Raw genomic sequence first — 20,806 nt, 5'->3', positions numbered from 1 at the left:
GCAGGTCTCTTATTTTCAGAATGTTTGCTTATAATTTGAAGCTTCATTATTACATAGACCAGAATTAGAAGAGGTGGATTTGACTGAAGTAGAAGCAGGAAATTAAACCAGGTGTCACTGTCATGTCAACAATTTGTTTTTAAATGTAAAGGATGACTGATGAATCAATGGTGGGGTAAAAAAAAAAAGTCCTTCACCTTACAGCAGACAAACCCTAACTTGGCCCCCTCCAAGACATTTTTCAAATTATTAGTCACTCCCATTAAGATAAGGCATTTCTATAATATGGGTCCTATACTGGTGATCTCAGTTTGTCACATATTTGAATTAACCTTTCCATCCTGAATTACACCCGAAATTACATCATCAATGAAAGACCATGCAATTATCACACAATGTGCTGAAAGTCTTTCCCATTGTCATTATCATAGAATCATAAAGTCATTTGCTGAACCATTTTATTGTAGTTTATCTGTTCTGTGCAGCATACAATGCTAGATTAACTGAAAAAGAAATGACACTGTGGCATCTAATCTATGTTGCATTAAATCTACTTGTCTGATAGTCAGTTAATTAACAACACAAATGTTAAGATATGCAGCACACAAGTACTTCCAAATTAGTATATTCACTAAACACAGAGTGAAAGGGGAAAACAATCTATGGATACACTTTGTTCCACCTTCTTATAAATGTCTTTTTATGAAAAGGCACCCTTTAAGAATATTACTGAGGTGTCACCCACAAATACCTCAAATTTCAGACAAAAATTGGACATTTATAGGAACAAGTGGACAAACTTGAGTACAGTCACAGAGCATGTCATACTCTGTTGCAATTTAATGACCTTTTCAGTGTGTCAGCAGGTGTTCAATAAATAAAAACAATCCAATAAATAAACTTAGGGTGCTTAAGAGGCATAGGGTCCTTCTTTTAAGTACCATTTAAGAATGCCTGTAGAGGGCACTCCTCTTCTGTCTGCCACAATCAACACCCACACAGAAATACAGTCAAAGTTTATCATACACTCTTCAATAATCACCACACAACAGTTCAATAATGCTTCACACAAGTGGTCTCTCAATTGAGGAATTAAATCATTCAGGGGTATGTGCATAAGATGTTATTTCTTCATTTTATTATCTCTGGCAGCATTGTGAAATTTTGGCAATTTTTCCCATTGGTTATGATAAAGTCAATAGATTCCACAGTGTTTAGAATGTCGTTCAATTGTGTAATTAGTGACGGCTTTGTGCTGTCATTGGTAAAAGTGTATTTCACTCATAGGAATATATACAACTGAAGTTTTTTTTAATTACAGCCAAGGAATACAGGAACCATGAATTTTGCCATCCTCTTGAAATTTTACATTTTAAGTATTTATGTGTTTTTAGCATTCATATAGAACAATTTTGTACATCACCCTTAAATAAAAGTCATGTTTGGAAAATACCTAGGAATAACCTCGATATGAATGACCTTAACTAAAAAAAACGTGTGTGTGTGTGTGTGTGTGTAGAAAAAAACATTTACATTCATGTACTATAGTTTGCCATCATTGTCAAATATACCTAATTAAGATGATAATTACAATGATGGGTGAGTAGAATGTGGAAAATGAGTTTGCCTCCTTTTTCTTCCTTGAGTAAATGAGTTCTCAAAGTCTGGAAAAAATTGTAATGAGCTACACTTTCAAATTTATTGATTGATTCTAAACTATAGCTCAAGTTACTCAGAGATTTGAAGTACCTAAAAAAATGCCTGTAGAGAAGTACTTGATAATTTGAGTGCTGTGTCTGGCTGTGTTGTCTGTGGTGTTGGTCATCAGTGAAACTGAATTCATGGTGAAAATATTAAAAAAAAAAGAAAGAAAGATTTTTTTGATTTTTACACAAACACTTTATTTACAAATTACACACCCTGTTGACAACACAGTAGTGACAATAAAGTAAAATGAATAGAATTCAACAAAAAACAGTAACTCTACAAGGAGTTTGTTCAATGTGCAATTAATATTTGACATTCAAAAAAAAGTATAGTGAGTCTCTCGTGTTCATCGCACACTTGAAATATTGTCTTTCGCTCGGAACAGAAACGGGCACTGGTCTGACAGAGATCCATCCCAGCCGGACAGCCTACAAGCTGGTGCTCTTGTTTGACAGTTCTCTGAGCTGTTTCCTGGCTTTGCCCATGTGTTTCTTCAGCCGAAAGATCTCAGGGTCGGTGAGGTCAGACGCTGCTTTGTGTTTAATCCAATGGTTTCCTGATTGGATAAACAGCAGCTTGTCGGGGAAATATGTCCCCAAATCAGGGCCCCTCATATCTTTGGTCTCTGTAAGAAAGGTCTTGAGCGTCCTTGGGGGGTACAAATCATCTGTGTTTGACAGTTCACTGGTGTCGGACATGTACTCCTGGTCACTGTGGCAGCGGCTGCATCCTCCAGCCGCCCAGCTTCTTTGTCTCCACTGTCCTTCCTGATATATTTTTGTTTTCTGCGCCCCTTTGCAGGAGCAGGTCACCATTGAGACACCCCCCACTGCCCTCACTTGTACCCGCACCTCCCTCACCCAGCTTACCTGTGCTCACACCCACCTCATCTGTCTTCATTCCTCCCTCACCCAGCTCGCCAGCCACCATCGCTGGCACCCCACGCTCACCTGTCCCCTGCCCCATTTCACCTACCGCTGCACCCTGTTCACCTGTTTGACCCATGTCTCTCATCTCTCCTGCCTCACCTAGTTCACTTATTTCACTCATTCCATCACCAGTCTCACCCAGCCCACACAACACTTCAATGTCCACCCCAGTAAAATCCCTTACCTTCCCCGCCTCCCCACTGTCGCCAGTCACTTCCACCACCACCTCCACGTTCTCTCCACTCACCTCAGTCACACGCACACACTCACTCCTTTTCCCCTCCGCCTTCGACTCCATTTGCGGTCCGTCCGGGACAGCGCGGGGCCCCCCGCACCGCACCACCGACGCCTCGCCGCCGGAACGGGCCGCGGGGTCGGGCGCGGCAGACTCTGCCGCCGGCGTCGCCACGTCCGGAACCGCGCGGCTCGGACAAGCCCTGGCCAGGTGTCCCTCTTCGCCACAGTTTAAGGGCAGAGGAGGTAGCAAACAAAATATAATCAATCAATTAAACTCCTCCGCCCTGTTAAGATCATGTGGTCCTGCCTGCGGTGAGACACTACGCGTCTCAACAATAGCGACCGACAACCCGACAACAACTTCCTAATGGAGGACACCAGTTTCCCATGTCGGGACAGTTATCTCTCCAGGAACTCATCGCTGACGAACGGCGGCACGTTGGACAAGGTAATCCGCGCCGCCGGCTGCGTCAGCGGAGTCACCTGCACGAACTGCCCCCCCCGGTGATCCCCGTCTCCACCAACATGTTCGCCTGTTCCACCTGCTCTAGGAACAGCGCTACCGCCCTGTTCTTACGGGCGGAGGATTTAATCGAACTGTGGCCGATTTCCTGGCCCACAGCCAGAGCCACCTCCTCCACACTGAGCGTGCAGCCCGCTCCCACCTTCACCCCGTGTCCCCGGCTCAACCCGGTTAAAGTGGCGTTCGCCGCCATGACGGCCGCCCGACAAACCCACACAAGCACTCGTTAAACTAAAATAAAACAACGAAACACACAATAAATAAACTATATTCACTATAATTCACACTCACACAGAAAAAGACAGAAATAGGAAACGCGTTTTTGCACAGTATCTCATTCGCTCTCTCTCTCTCCCGCTCGCACTCCTTCCACCACCGAAAGAAAGAAAGAAAAAAAGAACATTTAGCACATAACATTGCTGCTGCAATCATGGACAGTATAAGGAAAATATTGTTTTAGTTTTTTTAGAATATTTCTGGCTCTGTGATTGTTGATGAAATGAGAATAACCAGTGTGATGAGAACGGTTCCCCCACCTGTCCTTTTTCCTACAGCTAAGAAACACACACACACACACACACACACGCACACACACACACACACACACACATGCTTGTATGTACTGGTTTTTCAGGTTTTTGTCTCCCAAAGTCTTTCAATTCTGCAATCACGAAAAACAAAACCTATAAAGCAGGGTTTTTTTTAAAGGAAAAATAAAATCAAATACTGTTTGGTTGTAAAAAGTGTGTTATTCGCAGGTACCATCTTTCCGTGTTGTTCCTTTGTGCGTCATATGAAAGTTCCTCCAGGGTAGTTCTCTCACTCAAAGCTTCACTTATGCTCATATTTGAGCTAAAATACATTGTTCTTGTCCTCAATAGATTTCTGAAGGAGTCAGTAGCATTCACATGAGATCAGCATTCACATAGCATCTTTTTCACCATGAGAGTGAACAGACGACTCCGGTGGATGCCCAGTAAAAACGCCAGGTGGCATCATTTCAGGCTTTTTCTCAACTGTTGTGTTTTTTTTGGGGGTTTAAAAAAAAAAAAGATTTCAAAACTTTATCTTTTAATCACACATCAAGTGAATTTTCCATTTCTCAAGCCATCCATTTGTTTGAAAGTTTCTCTACTTTTCCCTCACATGCTGGTTTCACAGGGTGGTGTCGGGCTTCTATCCACAGTGATGTGGTTTTCTAGTTTCTCTTGACTCTGGTCTGCTGTTTGCCCTTCTTCCTCAGTAGTTAGTTGCTCCTGGGAGCACTTTAGCGAGTTGGCTTTTGGCAGCAGTGGGCAAGCACTGTTGCCTGAGCCAACAGCAGACCTTTCCATGTGATTCCTTCCTTGATGACTTAAGCCTGTGAGCTGCCCTTCACCTTCTAAGCTCCTGGCTGCTGAACGCTCATCCCCCTCCTGGGAGTAGCATGAACTGACAGATTGCTGGGCTTCAAGTGCAGATTTAAGTAAAGGCTTTGGAGAGGTAACTTCCGGTAGTGCTAAAGTGTGAGATGTAGACAATTTGGGACACACATCTTCAGACAACAACTGAACAACCTTGGCTGAGCCAGTGGAGGCTGTTGTTGTCACAGGTGTCATTACAGCCATTAGCACGTCATCTTGGGTTCCAACAAAATCAACCTTGAGAGCTCTTGAATTTGGGGAGATACTGTAATCTTGCAATGAGTGACAGAGGCTGTCATTAGATGCTCCAAAATTCCCAACACTCTGTGGACTTAAACCAGTTTCAGTTCCAGTTTCATACAAGCCCTCTCTGACAGATCTGAGTGGATGGAGGCGTTCAGCACTCCTCACCTCCATAGTGGTGATCTGACTCAGATCTAAAGGCGGGGGGATACGCTGCTGCCTCGCACCACTTTGTAATTCTTCAGAAAGAGAGGACAGAGACCTACATTCTCCTCTTTCCACTGAAAACATTTCTGCTACATTGGAGGTCTTTCTGGCATTGTTGAATTCAGCTGAGGATTTTTGGTTTGAACTCAAAATGTTCATCTCCATTTCTTCCTTGATTTCTTTTTCTTGTCGCTGTTGGTTGATGGCTGTCTCTTTGTTAGCATCACCGAGCAGCTGCATGTTGAGGTGTTGAGGAGTACTTTTGTTAGAAGAAGGATTGACTTTTTGAGGGGAACCCAACTGAGTCACTTCTTTGTAATGGGATTGCAGATTTGGTTTATGCACATCATTTGTATAGTGCTTGTGGTAACTCCAGTGACTTGGTGAATGCTGAGAGTCCACAGGACATTTACTCTCTTCTTTCTTTTCCACCAAGACATCTGTAAGTTCCATGCTACGTGCAAAAGCATCCTTTGGTGTAATAGAAACAATGCTTCCGCTGCGTTTGGCTCTTTCAAGAGCTTCTCTTCTCTTGATTGCCTTCTCCTGCCTCCTCTGTTCTCGGTAAAATTCTGAGAAATTATTGACAATGATGGGGATGGGAAGGGCAATGACTAGCACACCTGCTATGCAGCAAAGCCCACCTACAATCTTCCCCAGCAGGGTTTTTGGGTAGATATCTCCATAACCAACAGTGGTCATTGTAATTGTAGCCCACCAAAATGATGCAGGGATACTGGTGAATTTAGTAGATTCTTCATCCTTCTCAGCAAAGAACACAAGACTAGAGAATATCATGATCCCCATTGCTAAGAATAGAATCAGTAGTCCCAATTCATTATAGCTCCTTCGTAGAGTAAACCCGAGGGACTGGAGCCCCGTGGAATGCCTGGCTAACTTCAAGATCCTCAGGATTCTCATAATTCGAAATATTTGGACCACACGGCGCATATTTTGAAACTGCATTACACTCTTGCTAGACTCAGTCAGACAGAGAGTGACAAAGTAAGGCAGGATAGCCAGCAAATCAATTATATTCAATGGAGCTTTGATAAAATGCCACTTCTGGGGTGCTGAGAGCAGGCGTAGGATGTACTCCAGGGTGAACCAGGTGACGCAGACAGCTTCCACATGGGCGAGGCTGGGATTATCATTAAACTCGCCAAATTCGTCTACTACTTGTAGCTCTGGTAAGGTGTTCAATGACAAGGAGATGGTGGAAATTATGATGAACAGGATGGAGATCATAGCCAGGATCTGCAATATAAGACAACAGACAACAAAGATAATTATTATCCTCAGGGATAGCGATGGCATGTGTTTTTAAGTCCTAGATTAGCATGTAAGTAATGTAGAATAAATAATGCTGGACTTGGAATATATGGTTTTATCCACTCCTAACCAAAAGTTATTACACTTAGTGACAACGTCAATGTCACTGTTTTAAAATGTACAATTTTGACTTCTTATTTTCCTTTGAATTGTTTTGTGCAGTTTTATGTGGTGAGACAGACGTTTGGCAAACAGCACAAAAATAGCATATGAGCACAGAAAGTGGGTGGAAGATTACAGACAAATCTCAGAAACAACAGAAGAGAATGCAGGCAAATAACCACACCTTGCTGCTAGCATTTTTTAAACTAAATTTTAGACAATTTTGGTATTGGATTTAAAAATGTACTGAAATACATGTATATACTTCAAAGTTGAAGAAGGTAACACAAGTATGCACAGTTTGAGTCTTGTCTCTGCAGCTCTGGCTGGGACATTTCTTGATAATTGTAATAGGATTGGGGTGCTATCTTTGGAAAGGATAGAGAGCGCTTTACTCATTCTTCCCTCCAGAGGAAACAGGTATTGTCAGAAGAAATACTTGGTGGCCTGAAGGGTCAAACACAATCACTATATATTTTCAAAGAGGTCAGTGTCAAACCACTGAAGGGCCTCCAAATAAATACAGATAAATCAAATAAATCCAGCTCCAAACTGCGTTAAACAAAAAACTGCATAATTTGTTCTGAAATAATGTAAAAAAAAAAAAAAAAGGTTCCAAGGTTCTTGTAGTTACCCTTAAAAAGATCTGAATGAAACCATAAAAGAAAAAAAATGCATAAAAATGAACCACTAATTAAAACACACTACGATTAAGTTAATATTAAATGTACAAGGACACAGTCTGTGAATTGTGAAGGACGCGGGGCCTGCTGGGACCTGTGGACAAGTGTGTCCACCTTCCCTTCACTGTCTTAGTGGCTTAATGGCTGCCAAAAAGTGCAGCAGACTTAAATGCAGATTTAAACCTGCACTGGAACACAAGCTGCTTTACATGTTGAGCAGGGGAGGAAGAACTATTGGTTTTAATATTTAAAACTCAGCAGATCAACAAAAAAAAGACATAAATCAGCTACCAAAACAACACTATAAAAACATACTAACTAACTAACTAACTAACGCTCATCCAAACCCAGCCAATAACAATAATTGTGTAATGTTTATGTTGTAATTTTATTTTTATTTTATTCTATATTTATGTATATATGCTTATAATGCCAATAATATGTATATATTATATTATGTATATATTATATCTATATATATATATGCTTATAATATATGCTGTATATATGCTTATAACGTTCTAATCTTATCTGTATTTATTTATTCTGTTTCTATACTTTGTATAGGGTGCTATTACAATTCAATTTCCCCACGGGGATGAATAAAGTTCATCTTAATCTTAATCTTAACTAACTAACTAACTAACTAACTAACTAACTAACTAACTAACTAACTAACTAACTAACTAACTAAATAAATAAATAAATAAATAAATAAATAAATAAATAAATAAATAAATAAGAACAAATACATAGTGCTAAGAACACCCAGAAAAATGGCTCTGAACAATATATTGTTAGACTGTCCTTCCATCTTTAAAAACCTCCCTTACTGTGACTATTTCAATAAAAGTCATAAAGTATTAGATGAACCATAATGAATAAGTGATAGCATAAATAATATCACCATTTTAAAAAGCAGAAAGTATTTCTTAAGAATTCACTTTAAGAAAAAGCAAAACAATTAAAGTAAACAAGGCCCTATAAACAAAGATTACGTGAGATTATTTCATCTATGGAAATGAAAGAAACTAGGATAAAAGAATCCTTAAGTTGCCGGTGCACAATCAGAAATATAAGCAAATCTAGGACTTAATTATAGTACTCTACAATCAATTATTAATCAAAGTAATTAAGTTAAGCAAACACATTTAACTTAATCAAGAACTAGGTCATCCTATTCCTTGTGACATACTTTTACTGCAGCATGACTGAAAGCTGGATTTGAACCATTTCCAGAAATGGATTTGAATTGGACCCCATTTCATTTTGGAGGTGTTGTAGATAAGAATCCAGATCAAGGTCAACCACTCTCAGGTCTTCCTTCTCACTTATCTCTTCACTTGGTGTGCTGCAAATGGCATTTACATTGATGTATACATCATACCAGCCAGATTTTTTACACTGAGTACTGAGCTGTACTTTTGAGATTAAGACTGAAGTGTAACGTGTGTGTGTGTGTATGTATGTGTGTGTGTGTGTGTGTGTGTTTGTGCACATGTGTGTTTCACCTCTAGAGTGGGGAAATTTTGACAACTGAGGACATTTGGGTTATCCTCACAACATTGAAGGCCTATTTGAGGGAACCAAGACTTGGTTTTGATTAGTATTGGGTTTAGGTTAAGATCAAGGTATGGGTTAGGGTTCAGGGTTAGGGTTAGGGATTTTTTTAACTTTTCCATCCTACTGTACATTATTTGTATGTGATGATAGATGATGTAGTATGTGATGATAACAACAACAACAACAATAATAATAATCATCATCATCATCATCATGGCCTGTAAAACTATTTTATCCATTTTTGCTGCTACTTAAAGTCTCTAAGATCTCCCACAAAGTCCAACAAGTAACTTCAAGATAAATGTTAACCTTAAACATCTAAAGCAATCACTTCCCCCTCTCATTCAGGAATGCAGATTTATCTGTTTCACCCTTAATTACCTTACTTGGCCGGTGGGGTGAGTCAACTAGTTTTTCTTTGCATTCTTGTAGTTTTGCAATTTGCTTTATTCTGTCAACATCATACTCTCGTCAAACTTAACTATTGAGTGAGTGGACTACAGAGTGGACAAACTAGTCTTCAAGTGTGTATGCAACATATCAGAGAGTGTGTTTAACCTTTGCGGCCACAGATGAGCTTGGTTTCTCCAGCAGATCCCAGAGCTTCTGTCTCTGTTCGGGGCAGCAGCCCTGCTCCTGGTCCTCAGTCTCATTGTCTCTCAGAGTTTCTGCCTCTCTCCTCAACTCCTCATTCATCTGTTCCTTCTTTTGGTGGTACCGTGCCATGCAACATGACTCTAGATAGATCTCATCCACCCCCCAATAATCCAGTTCCTGACCAAAGGACAGGGCGCACATCTCCTCCATCATGTGCAGCTTCCCTGTTCTGTAAAAGTTGAGGATGGAGGAGAAGGCCATTGGGTGTCGGTCAAAGAAATATTCATTCTCATTAAGAGTGTAGTCATCACAGATTTCCAGCAGTGACTCATGAGTGTTGCAGTCTCTGAGCCGCCCCAAACGGGTTCTAGGCAGCCGGTCTAGTGTTCTCCACAAAACCTCATGTGTGAGACCTCCAACATTAAGATGGACCCGTCGTGAGCGAGCCTTCATACGAATGATGTCGATGGGCTCAGGTGGGAGCACAGATGCTGTGATTGACTGGGTGGGGAGTTTAGGTGTGCTTCTGTCCGTCATGTTTGCCACTGTGGGGTAAGCTCTGAGGCTGGAGGCGTTTGGGCAGGTGGGTGGAGCTTATGTAGGATGTTTCTTGCCCAGGCCCACAAGCACACCAGGCTCAGTTCACGCCTTAGAACTCCTCTGTGGACCCATGGCTGTAAGACAATGCAACATACAATAATTTTTCTGGGTCTGATTCATTCATTCACTATCATTTTTTGCTTTAACCCCTCCCCCCTAAGATTTTTACTGTTCTAATTGTTCCATGTTTTAAGGACAACTTTGAAAATTCAATTAGCAAAACAACAGTAGATTAACAGACCAATACAGAATTGAACTAGGTCTAGTCTCCAATCATGGGTGGAATTTGACTACACTTAATGGAAGGTCTGAATCTCAAATTCCCTATGACATGGACATTAATAAGAAGTTGTTATTTTGTGGAATCATTGTGACATTACTTCTAATGTCAGTATTCTTTAACAATTTTCCCTTTGCGATTGAAGTTTGGTTTGTTGGTACTTCTCTCCCATTGGACCATAAAGGCTTAAGTGACCAGTAGAAGTGCTCTGACTGAGGGACCTTTAGTCTAGCTGATTGTGTAACACAAATCCACATAGAGGCATTAGTCCTGGTCTCCTCTGGCTCAAGTCTGCCATTTCTAATTATGGACTGTCTATCTTCTCTGAGGACATTCATGGACAAGGTTACATCAAGAAGCAAGCTGCTAAGTCACGATTTAAAAAAGCTTCTGGTTCACCAGAAAAAATTTAGACAAGTTAACATTTAAAATAAAGCCCAAATCTATTTAGTTAGATAATTAGATGGACAGACGGACAGATGGACGGACGGACAGACAGACTGGTAGATAGATAGATAGATAGATAGATAGATAGATAGATAGATAGATAGATAGATAGATAGATAGATAGATAGATAGATAGATAGATAGATAGATAGATAGATAGATAGATAGATAGGAACAAACAAAACTATGATAAAGGGAAAGTGTGTGGTGGAAAGAATATTTCGGCCTTGAATCCTGTTTGTGACTCTTATTTATAACACATAAGTCATTAAAAGAGAAAGGAAAGGAATTATATGTAACAGGCATAAGTCACTTCAATTACTATGGTTTTAATTAAGATTGATTAACAACAAAGGTTACATGAGCACAATTCATATATCTGTCTTTGTTTTACTTTAGGCCTGATAAAATCACAAGAGACACTGAGTAATTATTTGCAACCCACCTTTGTGTAAACTGATGATATCTCAGGAGAGCTGGAACCATAGGCTTCCTACCATAGCACCTGCTTAGTTAGTGTCACTGTTTGGCCTTGCCTCTGACGAGAATTTTACCAAACATGCTGAGAGCACACAGACGGATGTAGGTCCACATACTGGTTGAAATAAAAAGGTAAAAAGTTGAGATGAGATAGGAAGAGTACCCGAGCCTTGAGACAGAGTCTGCAAACCATCAGAAAGCACAAAGCACAGAAAGAGAGAATGATAGAAGGATAGAGAGAGAGAGAGAGAGAGAGAGAGAGAGAGAGAGGGAGAGAGAGAGAGAGAGAACAACTGAGTTGGAGAAAGAGAGAGAGAGCTGCTGTAATAGGATTTGGGCATCCAGTAGCACCATGGACAGTTCTTGCTCAGCTGATAACATAACTGTCTTAGTGAGTCGGTGTCTTCTATCTGCCTGCTTTTACAAAACGAAATAAAAAAACAAAAATAAACCTGTATTTCAGTGTAAAGGTATTACATTTTGGTTATTTTTAATCTTTTAGTGTGGCAGTGATTAAGCCGTTGCTTAAAAAACCATCACTGGATCCTGATGTCTTAGCAAATTATAGGCCGATATCCAACCTTCCCTTTATCTCTAAAATTCTTGAGAAGGTGGTGGTGACTCAGTTACTGGAGCACCTGCAGAGAAACAGCCTGTTTGAGATATTTCAGCCAGGCTTTAGAGCTCATCACAGTACAGAAACAGCACTTCTTAAAGTTACTAATGATCTTCTTATAGCTTCAGCTCATGGACTGGTCTCTATGCTGGTTCTGCTGGACCTCAGTGCTGCTTTTGATAGTTGATCACAGCATCCTGTTACAGAGACTGGAACATGTGATTGGGATTAAAGGGACAGCACTAGACTGGTTTAGATTGTATCTATCTGATAGATGCCAGTTTGCTCATGTCCATGGTGTTCCCTCCTCATACAGTAGGGTTAGCCATGGAGTTCCTCAAGGTTCTGTACTTGGACCAATCCTCTTCACCTTGTACATGCTCCCCTTAGGGAACATTATTCAGCAGCATGGGATAAATTTTCATTGTTATGCTGATGACACTCAGCTTTATTTATCCATGAAACCAGAGGAGACAGAGAAGTTAGTGAAGCTTCAGACCTGTCTTAAAGACATAAAGTCCTGGATGTCTTCAAATTTCCTCCTCCTTAACTGAGGTCATGGTGTTTGGTCCTGAACCTCTCAGGGATAGATTAGATCACATGATCACTCTAGATGGTATCTCATGAACATCTAGTCTCTCTGTGAGGAATCTAGGAGTAACTTTTGACCAAAACCTCTCCTTCAACTCACACATTAAAATAGTCTCTAGAAGTGCCTTTTTTCACTTGAGGAACATCACAAAGATCAGGAAACTACTGATGCGGCATGATGCTGAAAAGTTAGTCCATGCATTTGTTACTTCCAGGCTGGACTATTGTAATTCTTTATTAACAGGGTGTCCAAACAACTCTTTAAGAAGCCTCCAGTTGATCCAAAATGCTGCAGCCAGAGTTCTGACAGGTATTGACAAAAGAGATCACATTACTCCTGTACTGGCGTCTCTTCATTGGCTGCCCGTTAAATTTAGAATAATTTTTAAAACCCTTCTTTTGACCTACAAGGTCCTCAGAGGCCTAGCTCCATCCTACCTGGAGGAGCTAGTGACACCTTACCAGCCCAATAGACCGCTCCACTTTCAGAATGCTGGTCTACTTGTGGTTCCCAGCGTCTCTAGGGGTAGAATGGGGGGCCGAGCATTTAGCTACCAGGCCCCCCTGCTATGGAACCAGCTCCCTGTCCAGATACGGGAGGCAGACTCCATCTCTACTTTTAAGATCAGACTTAAAACCTACCTTTTTGCAAAAGCTTATTGTTACTAATTCTGTAGTTCCAGTTACTATCATAGATAGACAAATTATCATACTTAGGGGGTCGTCTAATCGTTAGGTTAACATCTTAGCTATGCTGTTATAGGCCAAGGCTGCCAGGGTCCAGAAACATGTTCACCTGACAGGCCTCTGTCACCTCACTGGGTCATGGTCTCCTCTCCTCTCCTCTCCTCTCCTCTCCTCTCCTCTCCTCTCCTCTCCTCTCCTCTCCTCTCCATTCTATCCTCTACCTGTCCTCCCCCCTCTCCTCTCTACCCAGCCGGCCCCCAGCAGGAGGGTCCCCCTACATGAGCCTGGTCCTGCTCAAGGTTTCTTTCTGTTAAAGGGGAGTTTTTCCTTGCCACTGTTGCTTGTCTGGGATTAGGCCCTGGGATTCTGGAAAGCACCTTGAAACAATTTTGATTGTAAGACACTATATATATAAAGATTGATTTGATTTCAATTTGATTTTGATGAATTGCTGTCAGTTATCTGTATTAAATCTTTTCTTGTTTTAGAAAATCTTGTCAGAAGTGGTACACAATAGCATTGCCAGGATTGCCAAAGAAATCACTGTCCTGCTTGTCCGCTTGGCCTCTGACAAGTTTGCACACGTCCTGTGACTTACAAATCATTCTGAAATTTGTGTCTGTGAAAAGCCAAATTAATAAGAAAAACAGAGTACTGTTTATGGAGAGCAAAGTTAACAATTGATTAACTCAACAGATAATTACATAAAAATCTTGAGTGCAATGACTCTAATGCACATATTAAAACTAATTACACCTAAACAACATTTTTCTCAATGCAAAGAACAGAAATACTGTACAGACCCAGAATAAAATCTACAACAGTTGCGTAGAGGTGCGAGGGTCTGATCCAGCACCAGTTAATCCAATTGCATTTACCTGGTCTATAGTTCATATTTATGAACTGTAATTGTCAATTTTTCAGTGCTCATAGCTGATGCTCTGTTCAAGGGTCATAAGTGAGTTGCAGTTAAGAAACGTATGTTTTTGAACTACTCAGAACAGCATGTATAGTAGTATTAAGAAAAGTGTGTTTTTAAAAGAAAATGATTCTTTCATCCTGAATGCAGGTTTAAACATGTTTACTAATTTCATATTGTACATAAGACTCCTTCCACAATCACATACGACATTTATTTTTTCAATGTCTGTATCATTTTACAATTTGAACATTAAGACTCAATATGAACAGTTTAACATGCAATAATAAATAATCACAAACTACATCTTCATTAGAACATATAAAATTGTGATTCAGCCTACCATGTTATTTTAAATATTAAAAATGACTAATCAAACATGGATGTATAATTTTTAAAGAAAAGGAAAAAAATGCCTTCATTAAAATAGCTCTTTTTCTAGTAAAGCAAAGTTTTGTGATGTGTATCTGCAGTCATACACAGCAGAATAATCTGCACTAATAGTATTATACTAGTATTATACTCATAACTAATAATGTTGTACTCTTAAAAATATAAAAATTAGGCAAAAGTGCAAAAGAAAATACTGTGGAGATATGTGAAGGATTTGTCTCACTACAAAATGATTTCCAGTTAAAAACTAATACTGAAGAAAATAAATGAACAGTATCCAGTTATTAGAATGAGCCAAGTTCTTAATCAATCGTCTCTGTCCAAGACTATGAAGATTTTGCATTGATGTTTTTGTGGAATCATTGCAGCCCTACAGTGCATACAGAATGTTTGTGAGTGGGGGAGGGATACGCAGGGCTGATAACATACATCACAATACTGTGGTCCAAACACCAAAAGTTCACATCACCCTGAGTCAAAATATATTGACATTTTCAACTTAGAAATCCATGACCAAAATGCATAGAAAAGTTTCCATCTTGACTCAGAGCAAAGAAACACAACCTAAACATGAAGATCAGACAACAGTGGAGCACTATTACACCTTTTTCTCATTTTTTTCTGTTTCAAGCTTTAGTTTGTGCTGAGGTAACAGTTCTCCAGGAGACGATCCCTCGAACTTTACTTTTGTTCCAGACGAAGCAGCTGCACTTTACCATTAATGGTCAATGATCGCAGTTGACCATCTTCCTCCACCTCCACCCGCTCTTGACCATTCTCTACAATCCTGTTGGCCAAAACAAAAACTGGATTAGGAAACTGATAAAACCTCCACAAATACATTTGTTTGCCATACAAAAGGCAAACAAATGGACATGATGACAGAAAACTCAGCAATCATGACACAAAGAATTGAAAAACTATTAATAATAAGAACAAACTTACATGTTATTCATAAAATTCCTTTATTAACTGGTCTCACTTGAGCAAACTATGATCTACACCTGTCTACAGAACAGAACCTGCTCAATGCTGAAGCGGTGTATCTGTATGACAGAAACTACCAACAGCCTAAAGCACCGATGAATCAGACACCAGCAATGCTGCAACTACAGGTCTGCAGGAAATGAAACACACTGGTCTTCACAGCCATGAGGGAATACAGATAAACACATTTTAACACCAGAGTTTAGAATATGATTTGGTTGAGCCTAGTCTATGATTCAGATCTAAAATAGTCATCGCCAAATATTGTTATTTACATGAGTGCTTTAACAGTGTTATTTTAAAAATAAAACCAGAAAAACAACTGTTGAGATTAAATGCATTTCTCCCCAAAGGTTATTTCTTCTTATGTTGTTAGTTTCATGTCATGAGATGGCCATTTTTTTTTATTACAAATTAGTTTGAAAATAAAAAAACTGCTGAATGATATGAAGTAATGACATCTTTTATGTGTTTGTACTCTTACTTGAAAAATGGACTGTAGAATTAGAATACAGTAAACACTGTAGAAAGGCAGTATACAGGACCATCAAATATACCTTTTGGTGGTAATTCTCCTGCCATCAATGATCTTGGTGGAGGTGGAAACAGAACGGAAGTTGCCCATGCCTCCTCCCTGACCTCCTCCATGACCTCCCCCACCACCAAAGGAGGTTGAGGAGAATGAAGTGAAACCTCCACCTCCAAGACTGCCCATTGTGCTCATGGAGCCAAAAGATGTGAAGCCTGCAATAGAAGAGAATCCAATTACTGCAACTGATACTACTACTTTATGGTTATGATAAAACTTTGTTTTCTTGAAGTCTTTATTTATCCTGATGTATCTTACCAGGATCGAAGGGTGAAAAGCCAGCACCAAATGGAGGAAACCCAAAACCTCCAAAAAATGTGCCACCAATTCTGCTATGATCTGCCCGTCCGTGGTGGCGCCGGCTGTTGCCAAAGAATGGGTCATCACCAAATGGGTCAACACCTGATAACAGGAGGGTAAAATTTTCAGATTTGGACAATCTGAGGGCCCCACAAATGATAGACTGATCGAAAAGAATAGCTTACCCCCAATATCCTATTGTTTTAAAATGTTTCATCAGCATGTCTCTTTATTTCCATCATGTTATATTCTAAGTGTTTATACTTGTAATTTTCTTTTTTTCAGGGCTTTAGAGTAACTAATGTTGTGTATGCTTAAATATTGTATTTAATTTTTAAAGTATTTGAGACTTGATTCCTGGGTGAAAATCATTCTATAAATAAAGTCTAATATTATCATTAGTAAGTATTCTGTATTGTGCATGTCACAAAAGAACCTATTTAAACTACAAAACAGAATTCAGACTTACCAAAAAAGTCTGAAAACGGATCTCTGCCACCAAAAAATTCCCTGAAAACATCATCTGGATCACGGAATGTGAATGGCCCATGGAAGTGGTTTCCTGAAACACGGCAGCATTAATTCAATTTCATTAATTCAATTTCCCTACGGGGATGAATAAAGTACATCTTAGCAGCAGTTGATATGGTTAAAGTGTCTCAAGCAAGACGAGGAAAAAATGCAGAGCAAATCCAATGCATTGCCCCTCCATTGCAATATCCCACATACATACACTAAAGCTTCATCATAATTTTAAAATATCAATAAAGGGACATATAGATTTTAAAGTTTTGGAATATATCAGAGCCTATCCTGCAATTTCTAAATGAAGTCTCCCACTTATACACAGAGCTGTGGTAAAAATATATATATTAGCTTTGAAACTGTGACTACCATTTCCAGGACAGCTCAACATAAATGTCTACTGAACTGAAAAACAATACTCATAATCAGTAGCTATAGTTAGAATACCTACAATTACTATTATAAAAGGTCAATTTCTGTAAATTCATATCACGCCAAACTAATTCTAGCAAAAATTGGCCTTTAAAATTATGTAGTGTACATATCATTTTAAATTTTATGTTCTTATAATAAAATCAATTCAATACACTTACCTCTTCCTGTGTTATTCCCTGTCAGTCCCTCTTTTCCATAGCGATCATATATGCTCTTCTTGTTGGCTAGAAGAAAAAAGTGAACAAAACAAACCCTTAATTACAATATTACAATTAATATTTGCATTGATCGTGAATTGAAAAACACTGATTATCTCTGTCAAGATACTTTGGATGTATGAGGCAACAAATAAATGGATGTGGAATTTTGTCCTCGGTTAATGGGTTAGAGATAGGAAAAATGGGCAACAATGTTATTAGATTTGATAATATCTCATAAGGCTATGACCTTTTACTCCAAATGGTTTAGACCTACTCTAGCAGCTAAAATAAGACCAATGCAATACCAAACATGTGGTCAGAATGTTATGCCTGATTGTAAAGCGATGTAAAGTTCTCCCCCAACCCCCGCCACAGGAACATAAGCTGCAGAGTAATGGTAACACCAACCATCTGACAGGACTTCATAAGCCTCTGACAGCTCCTTGAACTTCTTCTCTGCCTCCTCTTTGTTCTCTGGGTTTTTATCAGGGTGCCACTTCAGGGCCAACTTTCTATACCTAAATCAGAAACAGAAAATTCCCAAAGAGTTAAAGCCAAATTATTGTTAAACCACTTAACAGTCTTATGATAATGCTATGATCATTTTTGACAATGTGCAATATACAATGGATTAAAAAGTAATCACAAAATCGATCCCTTCACTGATGAGAAAAAGTCATTTTGATGCTGCGTAATAGGATTTCCACAACTCACGCCTTCTTTATATCTTCTGCTGATGCATCTCTCCGGACACCTAAGATCTGATAGTACTCCACCATGATGGCAAGATTACAGAGGATCCTCCAGGAAGCTTTGTGAAGCTGAAAAAAGCGCCATTGTCAGACATAAGATGTCACTGCAGTGAGCTTGTAGCTGTACCGCCCAAAAACGCAATTCTTGTCAAAAAACGTAGTTAAAATTCAACCCATTCCGCTTTGTATGCCCGCAAACCCCGAGTTTGGGTTAAAAGAGATATGGCGCAATGATAATAATCAACGTACGGCTGAATATTTGGACGAAGTACTGCAATGTACATGACTTTTCTTGTGTTTTATAATATCCTTCAGGACTAGTGTTTTAATGAAATGTCCGAGGCGGATTAACAAATAGCAATTAGTTTTAGAATATTATTTTTAACAACTTACAAGATGCAATAATTTGATGGATATAGATTTGTTTCTGGCGGTTTTGTCTGCTGCAAACATGCAGTAATCAGTTTGGAGTGTTAGCCTAGCTTTGATTAGCAATATACGTCAGACTAGATTTTTACCGGCTCTGCCAAACATTCTTACCTCGGTTTAGGTTGAATCGACGTTAAAAAATGAGAAGACACGCAGGCCAGTAGTCAGGTTGCAACTCAAGCTAAAATGTCACAATCATAGTAATCATGATGTGGTGCAGCGAGAATTCACAGCAAAACAACGTCCTGTTTCTCATTTCTTCGTGTCCTTTTTTTTCCTTTTGTTGCTCTTTTTTTACAGCGTAGTGTCTACTTACCGCCCCCGGTCGGACACAGGTGGTATGTCAAATCAGCCATGTAAGGCGCTATTACCAACTGTATTTGCAGCTAAAATCAGTCTATAGAGCACGCATTATTCAAACTGAAAACTTGGTTTGGATTTTCGTTTTTTTCCGTAACATGAAGAGGGCGAAAAAATCAGCTTAATGTATATTAACTAAATGCAACGCGCAGGAAGGATTGACACGATTTCATTTTCCTGTTTCTTTCAACACAATCTTCAGCCAGTTGGCGAGAAAGTGCTCTGGACGGAGCGGAATTCAAGTGGCAGTATAAGTTTTGTCCATCAGGTAACACTGTTGTACCACGACCAGAACCCCAACCTCTGTCAAGTGTTTTGTTTTTTTAAAAAAACAACAACTTAATATTAATGGTGTAGTGTGGTGCAGTGTGGATTGGGCGGCGGACCAAGGCGGGGGCCTTGGCGGTCCGATCCTCGGTTATGGAAATTGGCTTTTGGAACATGGAACGTCACCTCTCTGGCGGGGAAAGAGCTAGAGCTTGTGGGGGAGGTTGAGCTTTACCGACTAAATATGGTTGGCCTCACCTCCACACATAGCGTCGGCTCAGGATTGTTTGTGCGTATGCACCAAACAATAGTTCAGAGTACCCGCCCTTTTTGGAGGATCTAGGACGGATGCTGGACAGTGTCCCAACTGGGGACTCCATCGTGCTGCTGGGAGACTTCAACGACAACGGCAACGACAGCGTGACCTGGAAAGCCGTGATTGGGAGGAACGGTCTGCCCGATCAGAACCAGAGTGGTGTTCAGTTATTGGACTTCTGTGCTAGTCGCATGCTAGTTGGCCATAACTAACACCATGTTCGAACATAAGGTTGTTCATCGGTGCTCTGCGGCCATATGTTTTGGACACTCGGGTGAAGAGAGGAGCAGAGCTGTCAACTGATCACTACCTGGTGGTGAGTTGGATCAGGTGGGAGGGAAAGCTACCGCGCAGACCTGGCAGGCCCAACCGCTTAGTGAGGGTCTGTTGGGAACGCTTGGTGGAGGAACCCGTCAGGCTGGTCTTCAACTCCCACCTCCGACAGAGCTTTGATTGTGTTCCGAGGGCGTTAGGGGACATTGAGTCTGAATGGGCCATGTTCCGCTCCGCCATTGTCGAGGCGGCTGTCGTGAGCTATGGCTGCAAGGCCGCTGGTGCTGGTCGTGGCGGTAATCCCTGTACCCGATGGTGGACACCAGAGGTGAGGGGAGCCGTCAGGCTGAAAAAAGAGGCCTACAGGTCATGGCTGGTTTGTGGGTCTCCGGAAGCAGCTGACCGGTACAGTTTGGCTAAGCGGGTTGCGGCTGCGACAGTCGCGGAGGCAAAAACGCGGGCATGGGAGGAGTTCGGTGAGGCTATGGAGGAAGACTTTCGGTCTGTTCCGAGAAGATTCTGGCAAACTGTCCGGCGCCTTAGGGGCGGCAGGCGGCAACTCGCCCACACCGTGTTAGGGGTGCGTGGGCAGCTGCTGACGTCTCCTAGGGGAATTATCCGGTGGTGGAAGGAATACTTACAGGAGCTCCTCAAACCCACCAACACGTATCTTCAAGGTGGAACAGAGTCGGATGACCAGGAGGTGGACCATCCAATTTCCGGAGCGGAAGTTGCCGAGGTAGTGAAACAGCTGCCTGGTGGCGGAGCTCCGGGAGCGGATGAGATCCGCCCGGGGTATCTTAAGGCTCTGGATGTTGTAGGGCTGTCCTGGTT

At 40.7% G+C, this 20,806-nt stretch overlaps 2 protein-coding genes across 2 annotated transcripts; both read right to left on the bottom strand.

Moving 5' to 3' along the window:
• Nucleotides 1-4,051: 4,051 nt before the first annotated feature.
• Nucleotides 4,052-11,518, bottom strand: kcnb2a (potassium voltage-gated channel subfamily B member 2a). Its single transcript, XM_003975513.2, has 4 exons — nucleotides 11,299-11,518; nucleotides 9,488-10,200; nucleotides 5,211-6,506; nucleotides 4,052-4,057 (listed from the first exon to the last, which is right to left on the bottom strand). Exons 2-4 carry the CDS (start codon nucleotides 10,061-10,063, stop codon nucleotides 4,052-4,054), a joined length of 1,878 nt encoding a protein of 625 aa, XP_003975562.1. The 5' UTR covers nucleotides 10,064-10,200; nucleotides 11,299-11,518.
• Nucleotides 11,519-14,291: 2,773 nt separating this feature from the next.
• On the bottom strand, nucleotides 14,292-19,046 carry LOC101067505 (dnaJ homolog subfamily B member 6-like). The gene is made up of 8 exons (XM_003975512.3): nucleotides 18,868-19,046; nucleotides 18,290-18,396; nucleotides 17,984-18,093; nucleotides 17,534-17,599; nucleotides 16,885-16,977; nucleotides 16,374-16,517; nucleotides 16,084-16,270; nucleotides 14,292-15,326 (listed from the first exon to the last, which is right to left on the bottom strand). The coding sequence occupies exons 2-8, from the start codon at nucleotides 18,352-18,354 to the stop codon at nucleotides 15,221-15,223; spliced, it is 771 nt and encodes a 256-aa protein (XP_003975561.1). The 5' UTR covers nucleotides 18,355-18,396; nucleotides 18,868-19,046; the 3' UTR covers nucleotides 14,292-15,220.
• Nucleotides 19,047-20,806: the final 1,760 nt, after the last annotated feature.

The sequence above is a fragment of the Takifugu rubripes genome, chromosome 22 (assembly GCF_901000725.2).
Source record: "Takifugu rubripes chromosome 22, fTakRub1.2, whole genome shotgun sequence".
Lineage (NCBI taxonomy): Eukaryota > Metazoa > Chordata > Actinopteri > Tetraodontiformes > Tetraodontidae > Takifugu > Takifugu rubripes.
This window is presented reverse-complemented; position numbering and strand designations above follow the sequence as displayed.